Source organism: Ailuropoda melanoleuca, chromosome 1 (assembly GCF_002007445.2).
Source record: "Ailuropoda melanoleuca isolate Jingjing chromosome 1, ASM200744v2, whole genome shotgun sequence".
Taxonomy (NCBI): Eukaryota; Metazoa; Chordata; class Mammalia; order Carnivora; family Ursidae; genus Ailuropoda; species Ailuropoda melanoleuca.
The window spans coordinates 37,489,619-37,510,299 of record NC_048218.1 but is presented as its reverse complement, the minus strand read 5'-3'; the positions used below and the strand labels follow the sequence as shown (position 1 = coordinate 37,510,299).

The window sequence follows — 20,681 nt, the reverse complement described above, 5'->3', positions numbered from 1 at the left end:
TATATATTATATATATTCAGAAGAAAAGACCTTGAAAAAACGTACTTCAACCCCTCCTTTTGCAAGGGGAAAATGGATGCTCACAGGGCTGAAATGGCTAGCCAAAGATTTCAAAAGCTAATTGGTGACGAAATTAGGACCACCAGATGCCCTGCTCCCCAACGTAGCATCTTTCCACCATGCCATGCAGTCTCCCAAGCTTTTTTCTTTTTCTTTTTGCTATTGCACAATAGGCTTATTTTTGTCTTTAGTGCTCCAAATCAACTTTTTGATAAAGAAGATTAATATGCAGTAGATTCTTTGGCCTTGGAGCTAGAAATTCTTTCCAAGTCCTTGGTAGTGTACTTTTTTAGTTTAGGCATTCCAAAGTCCTTTTGAAAGCATTTGTATTATGCTAATGATTTTTGCTATCCATTCTGCATCCTCTGTTGATGAGGCAGAATATCCACTTAGCAAATGAACGTTTATTTATTTTAAAATAATCTTCAGGAAGTGGTATTAGCAGTCAGCTTTAAGTGCCTCATATATTACTGTTATTCCAACGTAAGCTTAGATTCATTAAATGGAAAGAATACAATTATATCCCAAATAGTCTAATACACAGCCAACTTATTTAAGGTGGAGGATCCAATTTTCTTGCAACTGTAAGCAAGGACTTACGTGGACTTATATGCATTCATACAGGACTTCTTTGAGAAAGAACAGCCCCTATGATTCCACACTGCACAAATTAACTTGACTGAACAGACTTAGAAGCTTAAAGTGCCCCAGAGTTTTATGCTCCCAATAACTTTCCAGTCAGAAAATTCAAAGCTGGAGAAAAAAAAATTAAACTTTAAAATAACCAAACTAAACTGTTGTCTCTGGCAGTCAACCAGAAGAGAGATTACAATAACGATAGAAAGGGAAGGCTTGGAATCTCTAAAATCATGCACAGTGAAGATATGTTTACCAGGAAACCAAACGCCAGGACAAGGTGACACTCTTTGGAAAGGAAGGGGTATTTTGGACAAATGCAAGGAAGTCCTAGTTTGCCTCACGTTTAATAAAGTCTCCCATCTCACGAAGTTGGGGATGGTAGGGACATGTGCCATGCCAAAGAAAAGGAGGGTGTTCAGAGGGTAGAAGCTTGCCATCATGCACAGTGACTCTGGGCTATTGCAGCAAAGATGCTAGGCTGATCCCTTTGGGGAATATGCGTATTTCTGTCTTGTATCCTTATGTGCAAGGGGAATGTTCAACGAGACTAAAAATATTATGTTCAGGATGCTCAGAGCAGATCCTAAGGCAAACTTGTTTATCAGTCTTTCTGTCATTCTAAAACTTGGGTGCTGAAGTTGGATCCCATTCCCATAGGCCCTGTTTCCAGCTAGCTTAAAAAAAAATCCCAAACTAATTCATCCAGTAATAGATCATAATTTAAGGTATTATCTCCAGAAAAATGTTTTCATTCAAGAAACAAAAAGCTGTCTGATACTTGAATTTCAGGTTCTGGCAGACACAGAGAAGGAAATAATTTTGGGCAAAACTCTGCCCTGATTCTTTCAAAAAGCACCTCTTTAAGCAGCTGGTTTTCTGCTTTAACTATTCATTTAGGAAGACCCAACAGTGCCTTGAACCAGTAGACCCAAACATCTGCTGCTAAAAACGAGTCATATATGCCATATTTATAGATATTTCAGTAGATACCAGATTTATGCCAATAATTTAAAAGTGTGGTCTGAACTGGGGTAGCCGAACTATTTTTCATTTGTCTTATGCTTTAGTAGAGGGGAAGAAAAAGAAAGAAAAGAAAGGAAGAATGACCTAAAGTAAACAGGTGTTCTTTTCCTTAGAACTATATAATATTTTAGTTTGCCAAAACACTTGTCCTTGGCGGATGGAACAAGGGGCGGGGCGGTTGAAGGAGGCATCCTTTCTTGTTACTGTGAAGATATGTAAAGGAGATACCAAAACTAATTATTAGGAATTGGGCTCGATGACCCGTGTCTAGAAATGAATTAGTCTTTGATGGTCTGTAGGGTACTTTTGGCTGGTGTCCTGCAAAATCAGAAGAGGCGGCCAGCGTAAGAAACAAAATTAAGTGTGAATTTGTCTAGAGCTCCAGCCTGTTGCTTATTAGGGTATAGAGTTGGACGAGACCTCTGAGATAATCGAGTCTCAAAATTCCTCATTTTCAGAAGAGCGCCAGACTGTTTGGTGACTTACCCAGACTCATGGACTCATTTTGGTCAAATCCTCCTTCCTAGTACCGTTCTTTTCTATTGTGGTCCCTTGCCATCTGGACTTCTTTGGAAACAAGGAAACAATTAATAATTTACCTAATGTTATCTTCTTGCTTTTCTTATTTTAAAATTTTTAAATGTTAGCTACTTGGAGAAATTAGACAATTAGCCATATGGATAAACTGTGAGGTTCTCTTCATTTGTCATTGCCCTTACAATGCTCTTCCAAGTAACTTTGAGCAGTTTGAGTATAGCAATAGGCTATGACTTTTATCTTTGTGGCTCCATGTCTTTGCACAATTACTGATAGAAAAGAGGAATTAATTGGCGATTCGATGAATAACAGATGAATTTTTAAAAATGAAGTCATACCCTATGTCTAGTAATAGGATTATAAAGACATATCAGCAATTCACATATTGGAAACTTGTTTCATTCAAAGTAGTCAGTTTGAGAGAGAACACATACCCTTATGATGTGATCATTGCTTAAAATATTTTGGGAATGCAAATTTTTAAATTCTCTCAAAGCATGTGGCATATTTTTCTGGAATATCCTAAAACTGGAAACTTTTCATCCTTGGAAGGGATGAGTTTGATTTTTGGTAATGGCCAGAATCATTGAGAGGCAAGTGTGCTCAAAAATAGCTGATCAAGTTAATATTATTTTTGGTTTGTTCCTCCTGTCAAGAAAAATAAAAAAACAAAACAAACCAAACAAACAGAATCTCAAGTTATGACTGTGTCTCACAAAATTGGCTCTGGTCACATTTTCAAAATAGAATTTCCAGAAAAAGGTAGGTAGTTGTATTATGTATCTGACTTGCCAAGGGTACAATACCTTTTTAGGTATAGACTTCAGTTTTATGTAGATATATATCTATTTTGAAGAGCACTGCATGATTTAATAGCCATAACTCTGATAGATGTTTACATCTCTATTTTTTTTAATGTTATAAGTAACTTTGACTCTCCTTAGTTATGGGATGCCATTTGATGTCTTGCTGATTGTGGGCTTCTGTTTATTTATTCAATTAAAATAAATATATAGTGACTCATTTCCTTTAGTCTGTTTTCTTGGCGCATGTTCTGTAGTCGGACAGAAATAGGTTCTAATCCTGTCCCGGCCATTTACTAGTTCGATGATCCTAGCAAAGCAAATCAGTTTTTGCATATGTGAATTGGAAACAATTATTTGGACAAAATGTTTGTATTTGTGTGTATTTTAGAGAGGGAAGCAAAATATGATATGTAAAAAGCCTGTGGCGTAGCTCTTCATCCCGACCCACCCTCCCTTAACCTGATTCCTCCTCCTCTTCCAAATAGGCTAAGGATCAAAACTGCAAATCTCTCTGAGATTATTTTTAAAAATCTGTTACCAAGTAAACTCAGAAAAAATACGATCAAGGAGCAGTCAGCTGCTTTTATGGACTATACACTTTGAAACATAGGGAATTTGAAACATTTACTCCAGGCTAGTGATCCTTTCTTATAGGCGCCAACCATGTTTTTTAAGCATAAAAGAATCATTGCATTTAGAGAAAAGAGCCAGTAGAAATTGGGAAAAAGAAAAGAAAAAGAAAAAAGAACAACAACAACAAAAAAAAGACAAAGCTGTTTCCAAATATCCAATGATTCATTAAAATACTTTTGTTTTTTTAGGAAAAGAAGTTTCCACATATGCACAGTAATCATTTGGCATTTTGTAAGCTTAAGCCTTGGGGAGTTAGTGGTATTTGGCTCCTGACATGGAAGTCTCTCTTGTCAGACAAATCCTTTCCCCTGCACATTCCTGTGAGAGTTTGTTCCTGTCCTGCCTTGTGGCGGGCTGTGAGGTAGCTGGGTATGGGCTGCCCTGCCTGGGCCTACTCCTTCCTACGCTGCTTTAACCTCTTCTCGTGAGTTAGTTTTTACTTTGTGGCTGCTAACTCTGTCATTGTTTCACCTAACGTAGGGTCATTTCACCTGGGGGAATATTGTCATTACTCTGAAATGGGGATGAGCCAGTTAATGGGCACTAAATAAACCAATTCGTAGGTGTTGAAGTCCCTTTGAATGACATCTTTATTTTGGTTAACAATTCTTCAGAGTCTTGTAAGAAGAGCATGAGCATTTCTGAGATTTGGATATTTTTAGGAAGTGAGTGTGCATCTTTAGGAAAAAAATATGAACTAGATTGCCTTTGGACCTCGATTCAGGAAATCTAGGTTCTGATGATTTGAGATTTATTCTTAACATTTTGAATGTTATATATTATTCTCAAGAAAGAATGTAACACCAGGCAAGTTTCATTCCAGGGAGCAAACACCGAGTGAATACAGAATATGGCAAAAGTGCACATGAATAATTTACTTAGTTAAAAATAGGCAAAGAATTGATTTACAGTCACCAAAGCACAGATATCAAAAAGTAGCTAAGGCTTTAGAGTCTATGGAGGAGCATATTAAGATGGTGTGATTGTCAGCATATGAGTCAATTGTTGTTTAAATTCTGTTCCTGTTTTCTTTGTGCTCACACTTAATATTTTTTAAATGTATGCAAATTGTTTAACGTCATTAGTCATTAGGGAAATGCAAATCAAAACCACAGTGAGGTACCACTTCATACCCACTAGGATGGCTATAGCTGTAATAATAATTCTTTTAAAATCCAGAAAATAACAAGTGTTATTTTTCTGTCAAGGGATGTGGACAAATTAGACCCTTAGTACATTGCTGGTGGAAATCTAAAATGGTTCAGCTGCTGTGGAAACAGTTTGGCAGGTCCCTAGTAAGTTAAGCATAGTGTTACCATATGACCCAACTATCATACATACCTACCCAAGAGAATTGAAAAGAGGTATGCAACCAAATACATGTATACACATATTCTTAACAGCACTATCTGCAGTAGCCAGAAGGTGGATATGAGTCAAATGTCTGTCCGTGGATACGTGCATAAACAAATTGTGATATATACATATAATGGAATATTACTCAGCTATAAAAAGAATGAAGTACTGTTTCAGTGTGAAGGAACCTTAGAAACATGCTAAGAGAAAGGATCTAGAAGCAAAAAGTCACATACGTATGATTCAATTTATATGAAATACCCAGAATAGATAAACTCCTAGAGACAGAATGTGGATTGGCGGTTATCATGGACTGGTGGGGAGGAGTCAGAGAATAGGGAGTTAATACGTCATAGGTACAGAATTTCCCTTTGGGTTGATGAAGTGTTTTGGACTAGATAGAGATGGTGGTTGCACAACATTCTCAATGTACTAAATGCCACGGGATCATTCACTTTCAAAAGGTTAATTTTATGTGAATTTCACCTCAGCGAAAAAAAGTTAAAAGAAATTGGGCTATCTATCAGGAGAGCAAAACTGAAAAAAGACATACAGTACCAAGTGTGGACAGGGATATGGAGCAACAGGAACTCTCGTCAACTGGTCGTCCACGTGTAAGATTGTTAATATTACTTGAGAGGACTGGCAATATCTGTTAGGGCTGAACCACATCCATATCTACCCTGTGACCCAGCAATCTTCTCCTCAATATACATCCCCAAAGAAATGCAGACATATGTTCATTAAAGACATACTCAGATGTTCATAGGAGTACTATTTGTAATAGCCCAAATCTGGAAACTGGCCAAATGCCTGTGAGTAGTAGAATAGATAAATGGGTTACTACACAGTAATGGGAATGAACAGTCTAAAACTACATGCAACAATATGCATGAATCTCATGAACACGATATTGAGTGAAAGAAGCCAGACACTAAAGGGTACATCCTGTATGAGTCCATTTATATAAAGTACGAAAGGCAGTTTTGGCTAATCTACGTTGATAGACGTCTGGATAGTGGTTGCTGTTGATAGTGTCTTGAAGGAAGCAGTGCCTTCTGGGGGTACTGATGATCTTCTACTGCTTGCTCTGTTGCTAGTTTCATTGATGGACTCAGTTTATGAAATTTATGAACTATACGTTTATGATATGTAGCCTTCTCTGTTTATATTGTTCTTCTATAAAAACATTAAAAAGTGTGCAAATTCAATGCTAGCATTTCAGGAAGCTTTCAGGCCATTTGAATTCTCATTTTAAGCAGTGGTATTGATGGTGAAACTAATCGTGTGTGTTCATGCACGCATGTGTGCGCATGTGTGTGTGCATGTGTGTGTGTGTGTGTGTGGTAAATGTAACTGTTTAAGTTGGTTCCCTATAATTTGTGAAAATTGACTCACTTTTATCTGCGAAGAGTACCAGAGAATGATAGATATGCCTTATGTCCTGCCTTTTGGTAGGTGTATCATAGGCTCCCTTTCCATTTTATTTATTTGATAGTCTCCAAGCAAATGTATTTACTTAATAGAAGACCTGTCTTAAAAAGCTGGGAGAGACAAAAAAAAAAAGCATATTTTATATTCATTGAAAAAATTTTATTTAAATAGAGTCGATACATATATTTTTATAAAATCACTGGTGTTTGCCTATGAAAATAAATAATGTATCACTATATATTTATGTAAATGCCTATGTGTATATACATAGATATGAAGTGTAAAGGATATAGGGAATAGATGCAACCATAAACAGAAGAATGAGTTTTAGAAAATAGGCTAATAAAAGGTATTTTGATACAATGGCGGATTTTGTTCACTTTTTTCCCCACTCCATATTGACTTTTCATATGTAAATTTTAGATTAATTTATTTGTATCCGACCATTCAAAACGGTCAAAAAAGAGTAAATGAAACTTATAGCATTTAGAAAATTGTGTAATCTTAAATAAATTGAAAATCTATAGATTAAATTCAACTGCCATTAATTAATTAAGATATTTTATTACTGCTATTATTGGTCATAATACTATGATATCTTTATATCAGGATTTGCAGTTGTAAATCTTTTACACATATATAAAACTTTAATTTTATTTCATCTAAGAATTATTTGCTAATTGGGATAAAATAAAACATTGCCTTTCTTGGGATAATTAGCACAGCCCAGGGCTCTTTCCTTCAAAGAATAAATGTTAAAATTAAACAAATGAAACAATTAGATGCAAAACCTGACTCTTACAAACTGATGCTGAACTAGACATTAACAGGAAAAAAGATCAGTTTCAAAGATAGTAATGAACACCAATGGACAGTGAAGTCACTCTCTAGATCAGTTTTAACTCCTTTACTATATAAAAACAGTGCTTCCTTTTAACATGTTGGTGTACTTGGCAGAGAGTGTGTGTATATGCTTAACGGCATAACTTCAGATAAACACACATGCACACAGAGAAATAGTACTGTGATTTGACTAATAAATTGTAATATTTGTTTATTTTATAATGGAATTTAAAGTCAGGAGTAACTTTAGAGGCCATTTAGTTCAGTCCCCTCATTTTATACATAACCTTTGTTACCGTGGTGTTTTTACTATTGAAGTTAAGTATAAACATGTTCAAACCTGTGCAAAACAGATTGTAAGAAATACAACCGCACAGTCCTTACAGTCACCTATTCATCTGCAAGGCATATTCACTCACAGGAATGAATTATCTATTCATCAACAAGCGATAACCATATTGACACAGATTTTAAATATAAAGTAATACATATATTTATAAATAACAGCTCCTACATAATAACCAACAGCTCCTAATATGCCTGAACATTTCAGGGCCCACCTCACTCTAGAACAACATGTTCAGGGGCGCCGGGGTGGCTCAGTTGTTAAGCGTCTGCTTTCTTTCGGCTCAGGGCATGATCCCAGCGTTATGGGATTGAGCCCCGCATCAGGCTCTTCCGCTGGGAGCCTGCTTCTTTCTCTCCTACTCCCCCTGCCTGTGTTCCCTCTCTCTCTGGCTGTCTCTCTCTGTCAGATAAATAAATAAAATCTTTAAAAAAAAAAGAACAACATGTTCATTGGTAGGGTGAAAGGATTCAATTTATTGAATGATGCATTTATAATTTGGGGCTATAGATTTTTGAAGCTAGTAATTACATTAGAAACACAAGTCTGGGTTATGTGTTTTGATAACATTTGCAAAACTATGTGCTTACGGAGTTTTCTAGAATGATTTCTTTTTTTCGACTCACATTCACTTTCCAGCATGCATTTTTTCTGAAATAAAAATGGTATAACAAAGAAACGGGTTTTGCAGGTATACAAATGATAGCTCATTTCATCATTAGGATAGTAAGTTTTATAATCTTTAGCATTATCTTATATGTATAATTCAGATTGAAGTCGTTGCTTATAAAAATAATATGTACTCAATGAAAAACATTTGGAAATAGTGAAAAGCAGGAATAACAACTGCAGAACCTACCAGCCAGAAAACCATAACATACCATTTTGGTGATTTCCCCCCCACACACACTAGATACCCCTCCCCTCCCCTTCTAAACACACATAAACATACCTGCATGTTTTTATTCTGCATTCTGGCTCCACCACTGTCATCCTCTGTGACCTTTGGCAAGTGGCTTCTCTTCTCTGTACCTTTGTTTCTTCATCTTTAAAATATGGATAGTACTAAGAACCATGATGTAGAATAATGAAAATTAAGTGAGGTAACGAGTTCAAAGTTTTAGAAGAGTGCCTGGTGTAATGTATATTGACTATTGTTACAGCTGTGATCTTATGTTTTAAGAATATTTTAAAATTACCAGAACTTTCACCTTTCTGTTTGAAAGCCACCCTAGCCGTTGGTAGCACCGTGTATTGTTTTCAGTAAAGCCATAACATCATCTTTTTTCCCCTCCATGATACTGGTGGCAAGTGGCACATCTGCAAAATATGTTCCATGCAGAAAGGATCTTCACACAGACTTACGTTGTCATTTTAGTTTGATTTTTGAGAAATGAGTTCGGCACATCTGCCACATCCTTTTATAAGATGCTACATTCCTTTTTTATTTTAGTTTATTTCATTTACGAAAGCTCTTTTCTTCTCCCCCCTCCCCCCCCAGGCACCCCCTCCTGTCCTCCATTCCTCTCTGTCCCAAACTATAATGTTGATGTACATTAAAACTTTAAGATAGAAAGTTGATGAAAAACTGGAAGGAATCTGTCCATTTTTAAAAGTCATTCTCCTTTTGGTGTGTTTAGATTATGAAAAAGAGAAACCAAACAAACCTGTCTTTTATATTCTGAAAATATATTGTCTGGTAATGATAATTTACTTTTTTTTTTCCTACCAAATTTGAAATAACAGACTTCTTTTTTCAGGGTGGGAAGGAGAAGACTGGTTTGGGGAGGGGAAAGATGGAGTAAAGCAGACGAAGAAGAATCAGTGTGCAAACATATGTTAATATGTAGACTTTTTTAAGTGAAAAGTTAAGTGGTTAATGCTCCTTTACAAACTGTCTTTGATACCGTGTTTTGTTTATTCCACCCCAGAAGAAGTTAGCGGTATACAGCAAGATGCAGGACTCTCTGGAAGTCACCCTTCCCAGCAAACACGAGGAGGAGGAGGAGGAGGAGGAGGAGGAGGAGGAGGAGAAAGACCAGCCTGCCGAGATGGAGTACCTTAACTCTCGCTGTGTCCTTTTCACTTATTTCCAGGGAGACATTGGGTCAGTAGTGGATGAACACTTCTCAAGAGCTTTGGGCCAAGCCAGCACCCTCCATCCAGAATCTGCCATTTCAAAAAGCAAGATGGGGCTAACCCCCCTATGGCGAGGTAAGAATTCAAAAGCAGATGCTTTCCGGGGCACTGTCTCTGTTTCGCAACTGCCCGTACCAGGTTCCAGCTGGAGACTTGCCCCTGGAGGACGGATATCCACTTGCTTTTTAATTTTTAAGGACAGCAAGGAATTTCTTTCAGACAAACAGCTGGATCAGTTTTGTCACATGTGGAATGCAGGGTTGGAAAGGATGCAGTCACACCCCTTAAATTCCTCATGGAAAGTAGTGATGCAACCGGCCTGAGTTTATAGTGGCAGGACGGAGCTGTGAAGCGCCATTCCTTAAAGCCCCAATGGCCCAATTTGGATCTCTAAATAATAGGCGTGCCTGGATCAGCTTTTAAAAATTAGCTCTTGCTCATTCCACTAGGTGCTACGTGGTGACATAGCAGAAATCTGAGTCTGACCCAGGAGTACAAACTTTGAAAGCCTTCTGTGTTCTCTTGATAGTTTTCTCTGTCCTGCTTTGTTGTGGTATGAACTCTTGCCGTTTACAATCCAGACATTATTGACTCTGTCTACATGGTTTAGACTATTGTTTTTACCTTGGTAAAAGTAAAGCAGTCATTTGGCCACCCACTTCTCTATTTCCTTCTCTACAGAGGTCACAGAGGTGTGTTTGAATCTGATTCCTGGCTCACAGAAAATCACTGGGTGACATCTTAATTGGGCAAATTACAAGGTTAGGGGAAAATAATGTATCATTTCAATGATAGTTTTAGAGAAATGTGTTATGGATGTTTCTTTTGAACTCCCCTGGTTATAAGAAGCCTCTAGTAAAATTATTCTCAAAGTGTGGTTTCCAGTACCAGGAACATGGGCATCACATGAGAGCTTGTTAGAAATGCAAATTCTTGGGCTGCGCCCCAGAACTACTGAATCAGAAACTCAAGGGTAGAGCAAATTGTCTTTAACCAGCCCTCCCAGTGATTCCGATACGGGCTCAAGGTTGAAAATCATTAATCTAATGCCGTTAAAAGCAAAGATTGTAGGCCTCTAACACAGACTTGGTAAATCAGTCTCCAAGGGGAGGCTCTGGGAATCACATCTTAACCAGTGACCCAAGCGATCCTATGGTGAGGAAAGGCTGGCCACCTGTGGTAGGCCACCTGTGGTAGAGGGCAGGTAAGAGGTAATACATGGTCATTCCCTCTCAGCATCAGAGGAATGCTTCTGCTTTGTTGTGGGAGAGGTCTTGGCTATATGTAATTGCCAGGCCTGACCTGACTGCCGGCTTGTCTGCCTTCCTTCCTTCTTTCTTTCTTTTTAGTACATATGAACAACACTAAGATAGTAGTGACTAGAGAGAGGAAGGTGGAATACAAACCCAAATGATGGAGACCTTGATAGAAATGAATTGGGGAGCATAATTGCTTATTTGATTAGTAAACATGGATTTCCTACAAAACTGAGAACTTAGTCCTTAGAAGCCTAAGATGCCTGTGGAGTAGACCAATATTCTATTTGATAGCATGTGGTAAATACTTTTAATATGTGTTTAAGGTGAAAAATAGGAAAACTTCAGTAAATTTGCTGGCTTTAATAAATGAGTCTGATATATCAGTAATAAATCATATCATGATAATCTGTCCTAGGAGGGTATTAAATACAATGCCTACTTCTTCTTTTTTTTTTTTTAGCATAGTGGCATATACAACCTAGTAATCAGTTAATCTGGAATATAAAAACAAGAGCCCAAAATTACAGTTAGATGTGAGTGATTATCTATAACATTATAACCGGGATAGTTTCAAGTGAGGTTCAAGTGTGTATTGCAAAAACTCTACAATCCAGTGTTTTTCCCGTTATCTGTGTGACTGAATAGAGGTCTTTGGACTGATGTCCAATGTCCAAGTAGAAGGGATGGATAATGGTAATGTTTCAGTAACTATTATTAAATTTTCTTGGGATTATATTAAAATTGGCCTTCAAATCTACCTCCTGTTTCATTCATTGACATAAGCAGCAAATATTAAGGTCCCACTATGTTCTAGGCAGTGGAAATATATGCGTGAACTTGAGAGTCTAAGCCTCTACATTCATGAAACTTTTGAGTGGAAGAAGCAGGTAATAAGTAAATAATGAAATGCTAGGTGTTGTTTTACTTAGGGTGATGATAGATGCTCTCTCTGAGTCTGTTACATGTGGGCACAGACCTGAAGGAAATAAGAGTGTTCCTCATCATATGAACATCTAAAGGGAAGTTAATTTGAGGCAGTGAGGACACCAAGTACAAAGGCCCTGTGGAAGGTCTGAGCTCAGAGTGTTCAGTGAGAAGCAAGAGTGCTGCCTTGAGTGGAATGAAAAGCAGAGTGCTAGGGAAAGACTAGGATTTTTAGGGCTTTGTCGGTTTAGTGTGTCAGGGTGTGCAGTGCAGGCACACATGGCAGGCTCTTCAATTTTCATCTCTCCCTCTCCGACTAAGACTACATATATCGTATCTAGTTTTCACATCATTTTCCCTAATACTCAAGATAATGCATTTCTGTCTGGAAAGTCAAGAATACATATGAATTGAATGATTATGACTGAATTAGATGATTCACATTCATACCATTTATCCCAGATAAGAAAACAAAAAAGTTCTCAATATAGAATTTATGGGCATTAACTGTGAAATCTTTGGTTATAGTTTCCTTGTTTATAAAATTAGGGGGTTGAATTAAGTGACTGTTCAGATCTTTTCTCTGTGAAGTTCTGTGATTTCAAGTGTGTTATTTACTTTCCGTTTGTGATAAAACTTTGCCATGGTTGTTCCTAGTTGTGAATTAGTCGGTTTTTGATAAACATACACAACTTGGATGTGATTGAAAGGAGATCTACAAAAATATAATTAAAGGTTTAGAAAATACTATCCTTAAGAGAAGTATAGTAAATTGGGATTCCGATGTCTGGTGAAGAGAGTTCTTGGTAACTTTGTATTAATTGCCAAAGTAACACAGGTTTGGATAATGCAGTCATTGGATTGTGTTCATTTTGAAGTTCCATGACTGCAACATGATCTTGGATTAATTACTTAATTAATTACTTAAATCTGTCCAAGCTCAACTTCAGCTATAATATGTGTTTATTGATCTGTATTTCCCAGGGTTATTGTAAAGATTCTTTGATAATGTGTATGAATTATTTGTGGCACAGGGCTTTATGCAAGGTGTTAAATGATCAGATAGATGCCTTTTCTCTCTTCCTTAAGTAAGTTTCCACTCATTGATACATAGAAAACCAACCTTGGGTTTTTATCCAGAAACATTGTTTTTGGGAAGCTTGTATTTCTGGCAAAAACACAGTGTCTTGGACAAAGTAGCTACTCAATGCTATTGACAATGTTGATGGCCATGGTGATGATGCTTTATGCAGGAGCTGCTGACCAGCTGTATTAAATTAAAGGGTCTAATTTATGGCATGAAGTTTTTACAGTGCTACACAAGTGCTACAGTGCTACAAAGGAATTTAAAACTGAGTTATGTTTGATTGCAGAATATATTTCCACAGTAAATCTTTAGACAAAGATAGAGTGTCAGCTAATACTGGAATAATGGTCATACTTGAAGTGTGTGTCTTGACGGAGTTAGGAAAGTCCTCTTTAGGTGTTTGTAGCTTTAAGGCAAACAATTGATAGGAAATATTTGTACTTTATTTGGCACAATATCACATCAATTACCTCTTATCCCAGTATATATTCTTACAAGGATTGAATAGGGCTTCTCAGTTGAGAAAACGGAATGAATCTGATTACCCTCTTAACCCCATCTAAATAGAAACACTGGCTTCCAATAGGTCTATGCATTGATCTCAGTGCCCAAGTGTTACTACAAAAAGTATGTGTGTGTGTGTGTGTGTGTGTGTGTGTGTGTGTAGGAAAGTGGAGCAGTTTAGCTTTAACAAAATGAAAATATCACTAACCGAAGAACCTTGCTGTGTGGTGAACTTGATATTTTGTTGTTACAAAATAATTATTGCTTGATTTATTTATATAGTGTCTGCTTAGAGCAATTCATTTTCATTGCAAAGACCTCTCAAAATGAGCACTAACCTGAGACAGTAAAAGAGGAGAAAGGGAAGGACAATCGTCTCCTGAGCTGGGCAAGACTGGGAAAGGCAGCGGAGCTGCATCTCCAGGAGGCACTGGAGGTCATGGCTGCCGGCAAGTTTAGGACAAACACATGGAGGGAAAGTGAGGCCTGACTTACCTCATCATCCTGCCTCCTTGAAACTCCCATTTGAGTCACAATGTCCATTGTGAGCAACTCTAGAACAAAATAACTAGAGGACAAACTTTGGACATAATAGTAATGCCTAATTCCTGAGTGACAGAAAACACTGGGAAACATAGCCTTCACCTCTGACGCAACAATTTGTTTTCATGGGAAACAGAAGAAGAGGATGGGAATTAAATTACAGTAAGGAGCCTTTGGGTTAAGAGTTGAGTCACATTTTTTTCACTTAACAGAAAGGTAAATGTTATCTTTTAATGTTGATGTTTTGTATCATTATTTTAAGAGTGTTTCCTGGAGATTTTAAAGATGATTTAAGATAGAGGTTTTACAACATTCTATTGTACCATTTCCCTTTTAATATAGTTTTCATTTTTTCAGAATTAAGTAGTAAAATGTTTAATTTTTGAAATTAAATGTTGAATTTTCTCTGGCTTAAATTGTTTGCCCTTAGAGGTTTTTTCCCAGAAATATTTAGAGCTAATATAAAAAGTATGCCATCTATTATGAAATTGAAAGAATAACTTGATGTTCCATGTTGAACTCTTCTGTGTCCTTAAGGTATATTTCTGTGTAATTCACACAGTAAGAAAACTGGGTCTGCCTTGGACGGGTTGTATTAGGCAATATAACAATTTTGTCATTTTGTTTTTTTAGAAATAAGGGTGTGTGTGTGTGTAAAATATTTTTTATTTCCAATGCAAATTGAACCAAAGTGTATTTAGGTTTTTTGTATGTGTCATAATGTCAGTGTTGGCTGACATCATCCAAATATTGAGTACCATTGAGTCCAAAGTCACCATGGAGTATTAACGTCTGACAGTTCTGAATTGCCTCCACTAACCTGAAAAGTAATATTGCATGGAAATTGCTTGTGCACAAGTTTTTCATATGCTTTTCCATTACACAAATGTGGCTGTGATTAAGTACTCGTAAGCAAAGAGTCATGTAATGAAAAAAAAAATTACATACATATGAAATAAGCACACTGATTCCCAGGCATGAAACAAAGTATATCATCTGTTTCTTTGTATTAAGATTTTTTTTAACAACCAAGATACCAGATAGTGGTTTTGAAGTGTAGACGGTCCATAAACATATTTTCTCTTCAATATTGTTTCATTTACTTGTAAAACGCAACACTGTCTTTGAAAAAGGCTGCATAGATCTCTGCAGACTTTATATTAATCTCAGGAGACATACAGACTGGGAAAATATTAAGTTGCTTCTAATTTTATTTTTCCCTGAGGCATTTTAAAGCTTTGTTCAGCCTTTATCAAGCACATTTTTAAAAATAGACTTCCACTTTCATTGACAGCGTGTTCACTAATTACAATACAATAATTCATAAATAGGGTAATATTTTGGGTAAGGAATTTGTTCATTAGTCACATTTGTGCATGCATATCCAAATGCCTAAGCATCTATAAAATAAAATTGGGTCCCAGTATATATAAATGAAAGGAAGTAAAAGGAAAGCATCCAGGAAAATGACATAGACTCTGTAGTTTTGACATTTTAATGGGGGATTTTAATAAGGGGAATTCGGTGTCTCTGGCATGCACCTGTGGGTTGGGCTTAGCAGTTTTCATAACGGGATTCTGGCCCCATCAGGAGATGAAAGTTATGAGCAGAATGAAGGGTTTGGTATCAAAGATTAAATCTGTGACAGCAAAGTGGCAGATCCAGTGTGGCAAAGCTGCACTGTATAATATAAGGAGCCTCTCTAAACTTTTTGCATGGGTTTTAATTTTAACATTGACAGCGATCATTGTGGGTGTGACAGAATATTCTACAAATGGCCATCATTTAAGACAAATCGAATTTTCGTCTCACAGCTTACACAGCTTTCTTTGCAGGTCATTAGCAGCCACCTTTCACATGTCAAAGGGAGACAATTCTGAAATAAAACATACTGGCCCCAATGCCAGTAAGTTTGACTTTAAGTGTTATTTTCTGATAGATTCGATGGTGACAAAGCAAAGTCGTTCAGTTAGCAGTTTGCCTGGACTGTTTGAAGCTTGAAGAACAGTGTGCGCTTCCATCCTTTGCCTCTTGGAGAATATCATTATTATTATTATTATTATTTTTTATTTCCCCAAGGGGTTTGAGATCCTTGGAGATTCTGCAGGGGACAGACTTGAATGTGAGACACCAAATAGCTGTCTGTCTGCAGAATGAATGGGGTGAATGACGGTAGCCCTGGTGTAGGGCTGACAGGGAGAGAGGGGAAGGGTCTGCAGTGTTAGTGCCAAAGTCGTCAGGAAAGCTGGAGAAAGGAAACATTTGAACACCACGGTGAGATCCCAATTACATATAGGGTGGCTGGTTCCATTGACAGAAGCTTTCCTCTGTGGTAAGAAAACTACGTCCTGGAAATTTATGAAGTGAGAACATGGATATGTCAGATTTCTGAATACTTTTATTTCAGAGTACTTAGGGTATTCTTCACTCGGTGGAAAGATCTAGCTAGATTCTTTTGTGTGGAACCCTGTATGAAAATAGTATCTTCTTATACATGCATGAGTCATGGGCAACCTTATCTTCACCTAGAGATAGACTTCATAGGGCACTTTACAGAATGATAGAAATATAGAGCCAGAAAATATTTGGAATTTTAATTCAAATACCTCATATGGAAGAGACAGAGCCACAGAGAGATCAACAGATCCATTGGAGGTCATGAGATCAGATAAGGTAATTGGTAGGTGCTCGCTCTCTGCCTGAGCTCTCTTGACTTCCAGGCCTGAGCTTGCTCTTTGATACCTCACAGTAGACAACAGGCCATAGCTGGAGTTGTGGATCTTTCTTGTCACAGATCTGACTTTATCATTCCCTAGATTAAAACCCTTCAAAGCTCACTGGCACCTCCTCAGAACAGTGCCACCATTCATCACATGGCTGGCAAGGCCTATCTTGGTCTTTCTTGGACCCAGTCTGAATTTATAGTCTTAATTTTTTGCCACCTTATGCCCACATAATTCTTTTTTGTTCCTCATATGCTACTTTGTGTGTGTGCATGTGTGTATGTGTGTGTGTTTGTGTGTGTAATTTCTGGCCTTTTTCACATACTTTTTTATTTGCCTAAACCACTCTTCCCAACCTCTTCACAAGGCTAGCCCTACCCACTCTTGTAATTTATTTGTTCTTGGGCTGCTTCTGTGCCCTCTCTCTGTGCTTCCCCTTATGGGAGCTCCTACCAGGTCACACTGCACATGTTTACTTATTTATCTGGCCCCTGCTAGATTGTGATCTGTTTGGTCATCCCTGACCTCCCTACGCTTGGCACATAGTAGGTCATCTATAAATATGATGATCAAGTGGAGAAATTTAACTGAAGACAAGAGTTGGGGGGGTGGTTTCCCTCTTTATTTATCTCTAAATGCTATTTTTTTTAAATATTATCCCTCCTCCTAATCCCTCCTCACACCTATTAGCCCTACTTGAATCTCCTCCACTCATGATCTCCAGAGTCCTCACAGAATTCTAGATGTTCATGTCATGGTTGCAATTGTGCCCTCTTGTGGACCAGTTATGAAGAGTGCCAGCCACTGAGGCAGGCTTACCTGCTTTCAGAGCCCCATCTCCTACTTGCCAGCTGTGAAATCTTGGGCTTCTTCCCTGCCTCAATTTCCATATCTCTAGAATGGGGGTGATAACAATAACTACCTCATAGAGTTGGCATGAGGATCCAGTAAGAACATCCATGAAAAGCCCCTGGACTAGGATTGGGGCATTTGGTCACTGTTACTAAATATCAACAACTATTATTCTCAGTCCAGAGGCTCCTAGACCTCTCCAGAAAAAATAAGTTTGGGCTACACTCTTCTTGATGAGAAATGAGCATACTTCAGTGTAATTGTATTTCCATTTATTACTTTCAGCATTAAAATATTGTTTGAATGAAAATTGCATTTGTGTTTATAAGAAGTTTGATAAACATCAGCATTTCGAACCTACCTGAATCACATCTAGGGCATAAGCTTTCTTTACCTGTAGGGTATGTACCTGTGACCTCTGCTCAGACCCGATGGCAGAAAGCCACCCAGCAGGAAATGAAGCTTTTCAATCCCAGACTTGGCAGACCTTAGCCTAGACTGTGACTGCATAAACTAAGCAAACAAGGAGTGGGGTGCACTCATTCAGCACCTTGAACCGTGTGCCTCGACTTGGTATGGGATCTCAGAGACTTAACTGGTATCAGTTTACCTCTGTGTGACGAGAAGAGTGCCTACTAATTAGCCTGCTTGTAAAATATGGGACAAGTAGAGTAACATATAGGACAAGTCTATCCTAGAACTGAATCTTATGTAAATCATTTTTCTGTCTTCTCAGACAGCTCAGCTCTCTCAAGCCAGCGGAGTAGTTTCCCGACTTCCTTTTGGACCAGCTCTTACCAGCCCCCATCTGCACCCTGCTTGGGGGGTGTTCATCCTGACTTCCAGGTCACTGCACCCCCTGGCACCTTTACCGCAGCCGACCCCAGCCCCTGGCCGGGACACGGGCTGCATCAGACTGGCCCGGCCCCTCCCCCTCCCGCATCCGAGTCCTGGCACTATCCTTTGGCATCTCAGGTGAGCCCATCCTACAGCCACATGCATGACGTGTACATGCGGCACCACCACCCCCATGCCCACATGCACCACCGCCATCATCACCACCACCACCACCCTTCTGCTGGCTCTGCCCTGGATCCGTCCTACGGGCCCCTGCTGATGCCATCAGTACGTGCAGCCAGGATTCCTGCTCCCCAGTGTGACATCACAAAGACAGATCCGACTACAGTCACCACTGCTACCTCAGCGTGGGCCGGAGCCTTTCATGGAACCGTGGACTTAGTGCCAAGTGTGGGGTTTGAAACAGGTGAGCTGGGGAATTTCCTCCTTTCCATCAAAAGAAGGAAAAGTAAAGACATAAATATAAAAATGTGGAGGATGTTTTTAAATACTTCGAAATATTTGTTCTCTTCTATGTAAAACTAAGCGTGGACGGTATGTTTATAGAACTAACTGCTTTGCAATAATTCCTGCACTCCTGCAGACACTGGGTGACTAGCTTGAGGGAGGTGTCAGAACTTTTCTCCCGTTTCTTAAACTAGTCATCTGTCCCTTTGAACTGGAATCTCTACTACCTAATGTTTACAAAGAATTGAGCACGTTCTTTCAATCTCCTCATTCGCTGTGCTCTCTACCATGTATAATGCTGTAGACAGTTCAGAAGTAGTATGCTTGGGTCATTTTACCTCCTCTCCTTTTTGTCAGGTCTCACCTAGGATTTATAAAACTGCTTTCTGGAATATAACCCATGGAATATCATCATGGTCTTTTGAAAAGAATTAGGAAACATATGTTAAAGGAATGGATTTCCCTTGTCTTCCCTCCCTTCCCCTTCCCTTCCTTTACCTTCTGCTCCCTCTCTCTCTCTCTCTGTTTTAAATAGCATAAGACTTAAAAGACTACTATAGAGTTTATATTCAACAGATTTTGATAAAATTGGTAGGGTAAATATTTCTTCACAGAGCATTCAGCTCCTCTCTGGAATTCACTAATTCTGAAGGTCATGGTGTTAAATGTTTGACCTTGGTTTTTAGATCAGACAACTCATACTCATATTAATAGTATTAATAGGTTTGAGTTCACAAAAATCAGAGGCATCAGAGGCTAAAATACAAATCAAGTCATTGACTACATCCCCAGAGTTTACATTCCAAAGTCACCCACCTCCTCCTCTAATCCCAGGTTCTTTTCCTGGAGTACTTTGTGATATATTAGGACTTTCTTTCCAGAAGTTTAAAGAAGCTCATTCTTTTCTTAGTTTTTCTAGTTTTCCTTAGTTTTATTCTTAGTGTGCAAGGTCTTTAACCTGAATGCTGGTTCACAGCAGAGGACTCCCCAGAGTTGCTTAGCATAAAGTTGCATTCACCCTGACATAAAAGAACATTCTTATTTTTGTTCATTGGTTCTCTGCTGAGCTTTCCAGTGTTGCTTGTTGCTTAAGCTCACCTGTTTCAGCTTCTTATTAAGTCCCTGGGTTTAAGCTGCTTTTCTAGACAAACTATCAGGGTACTTGATTCTCTCTAGAAAAGAGAATGTGATGGGGCTAATCACCACCCACTTCCTTTCTTTGCCACATACTACGCAGAATGAAGGCAGTTCTTACTTTGTTTGATGCCTGGGGCCAGATCAGATTAGAGTCCCAGTTTGGTAACTGCCATCATGGGCAGCCAGTCTCTGGAGGCTCTTCCCTATCTCACTTCTGGGGTATCTGTGTGGCCAGAGCTAACAGCACTCTTAGCAGGCATTGGAAATGTTCTCTCCTTTCTTAGTCAGTCTAGGCTGCTATAACAGAATACCATACACTGGGTGGCTTAAACAACAAACATTTAGTTCTCGCAGTGTTGGAGGCTGGAAAGTCCGAGATCAAGGTGCCAACACATTCAGTGTCTGTTGAGGGTCTACTTCCTGCTTCGTGGACACTGTCTTCTCAGTGTGTCCTCAACTGGTAGAAGAGACCGGAATTCTCTGGGCTCTCTTTTATGAGGGCACTAATCCCATTAAAGAAGGCTCTGCTTT

At 38.4% G+C, this 20,681-nt stretch overlaps 1 protein-coding gene across 3 annotated transcripts in view; it reads left to right on the top strand.

Moving 5' to 3' along the window:
- Positions 1-20,681, top strand: part of VGLL3 (vestigial like family member 3) — a 51,795-nt gene that overhangs the window by 4,773 nt on the left and 26,341 nt on the right. The window contains exons 2-3 of one of the 3 annotated variants that reach the window (XM_011228064.3): positions 9,774-9,891; positions 18,445-18,972. In XM_011228064.3, the coding sequence (XP_011226366.2) occupies positions 9,774-9,891; positions 18,445-18,972 (646 nt within the window). Of the gene's footprint in view, positions 1-9,608; positions 9,892-18,444; positions 18,973-20,681 lie in introns of all 3 variants that reach the window. The other 2 variants (XM_011228062.3, XM_019802254.2) reach the window with 2 other exon arrangements.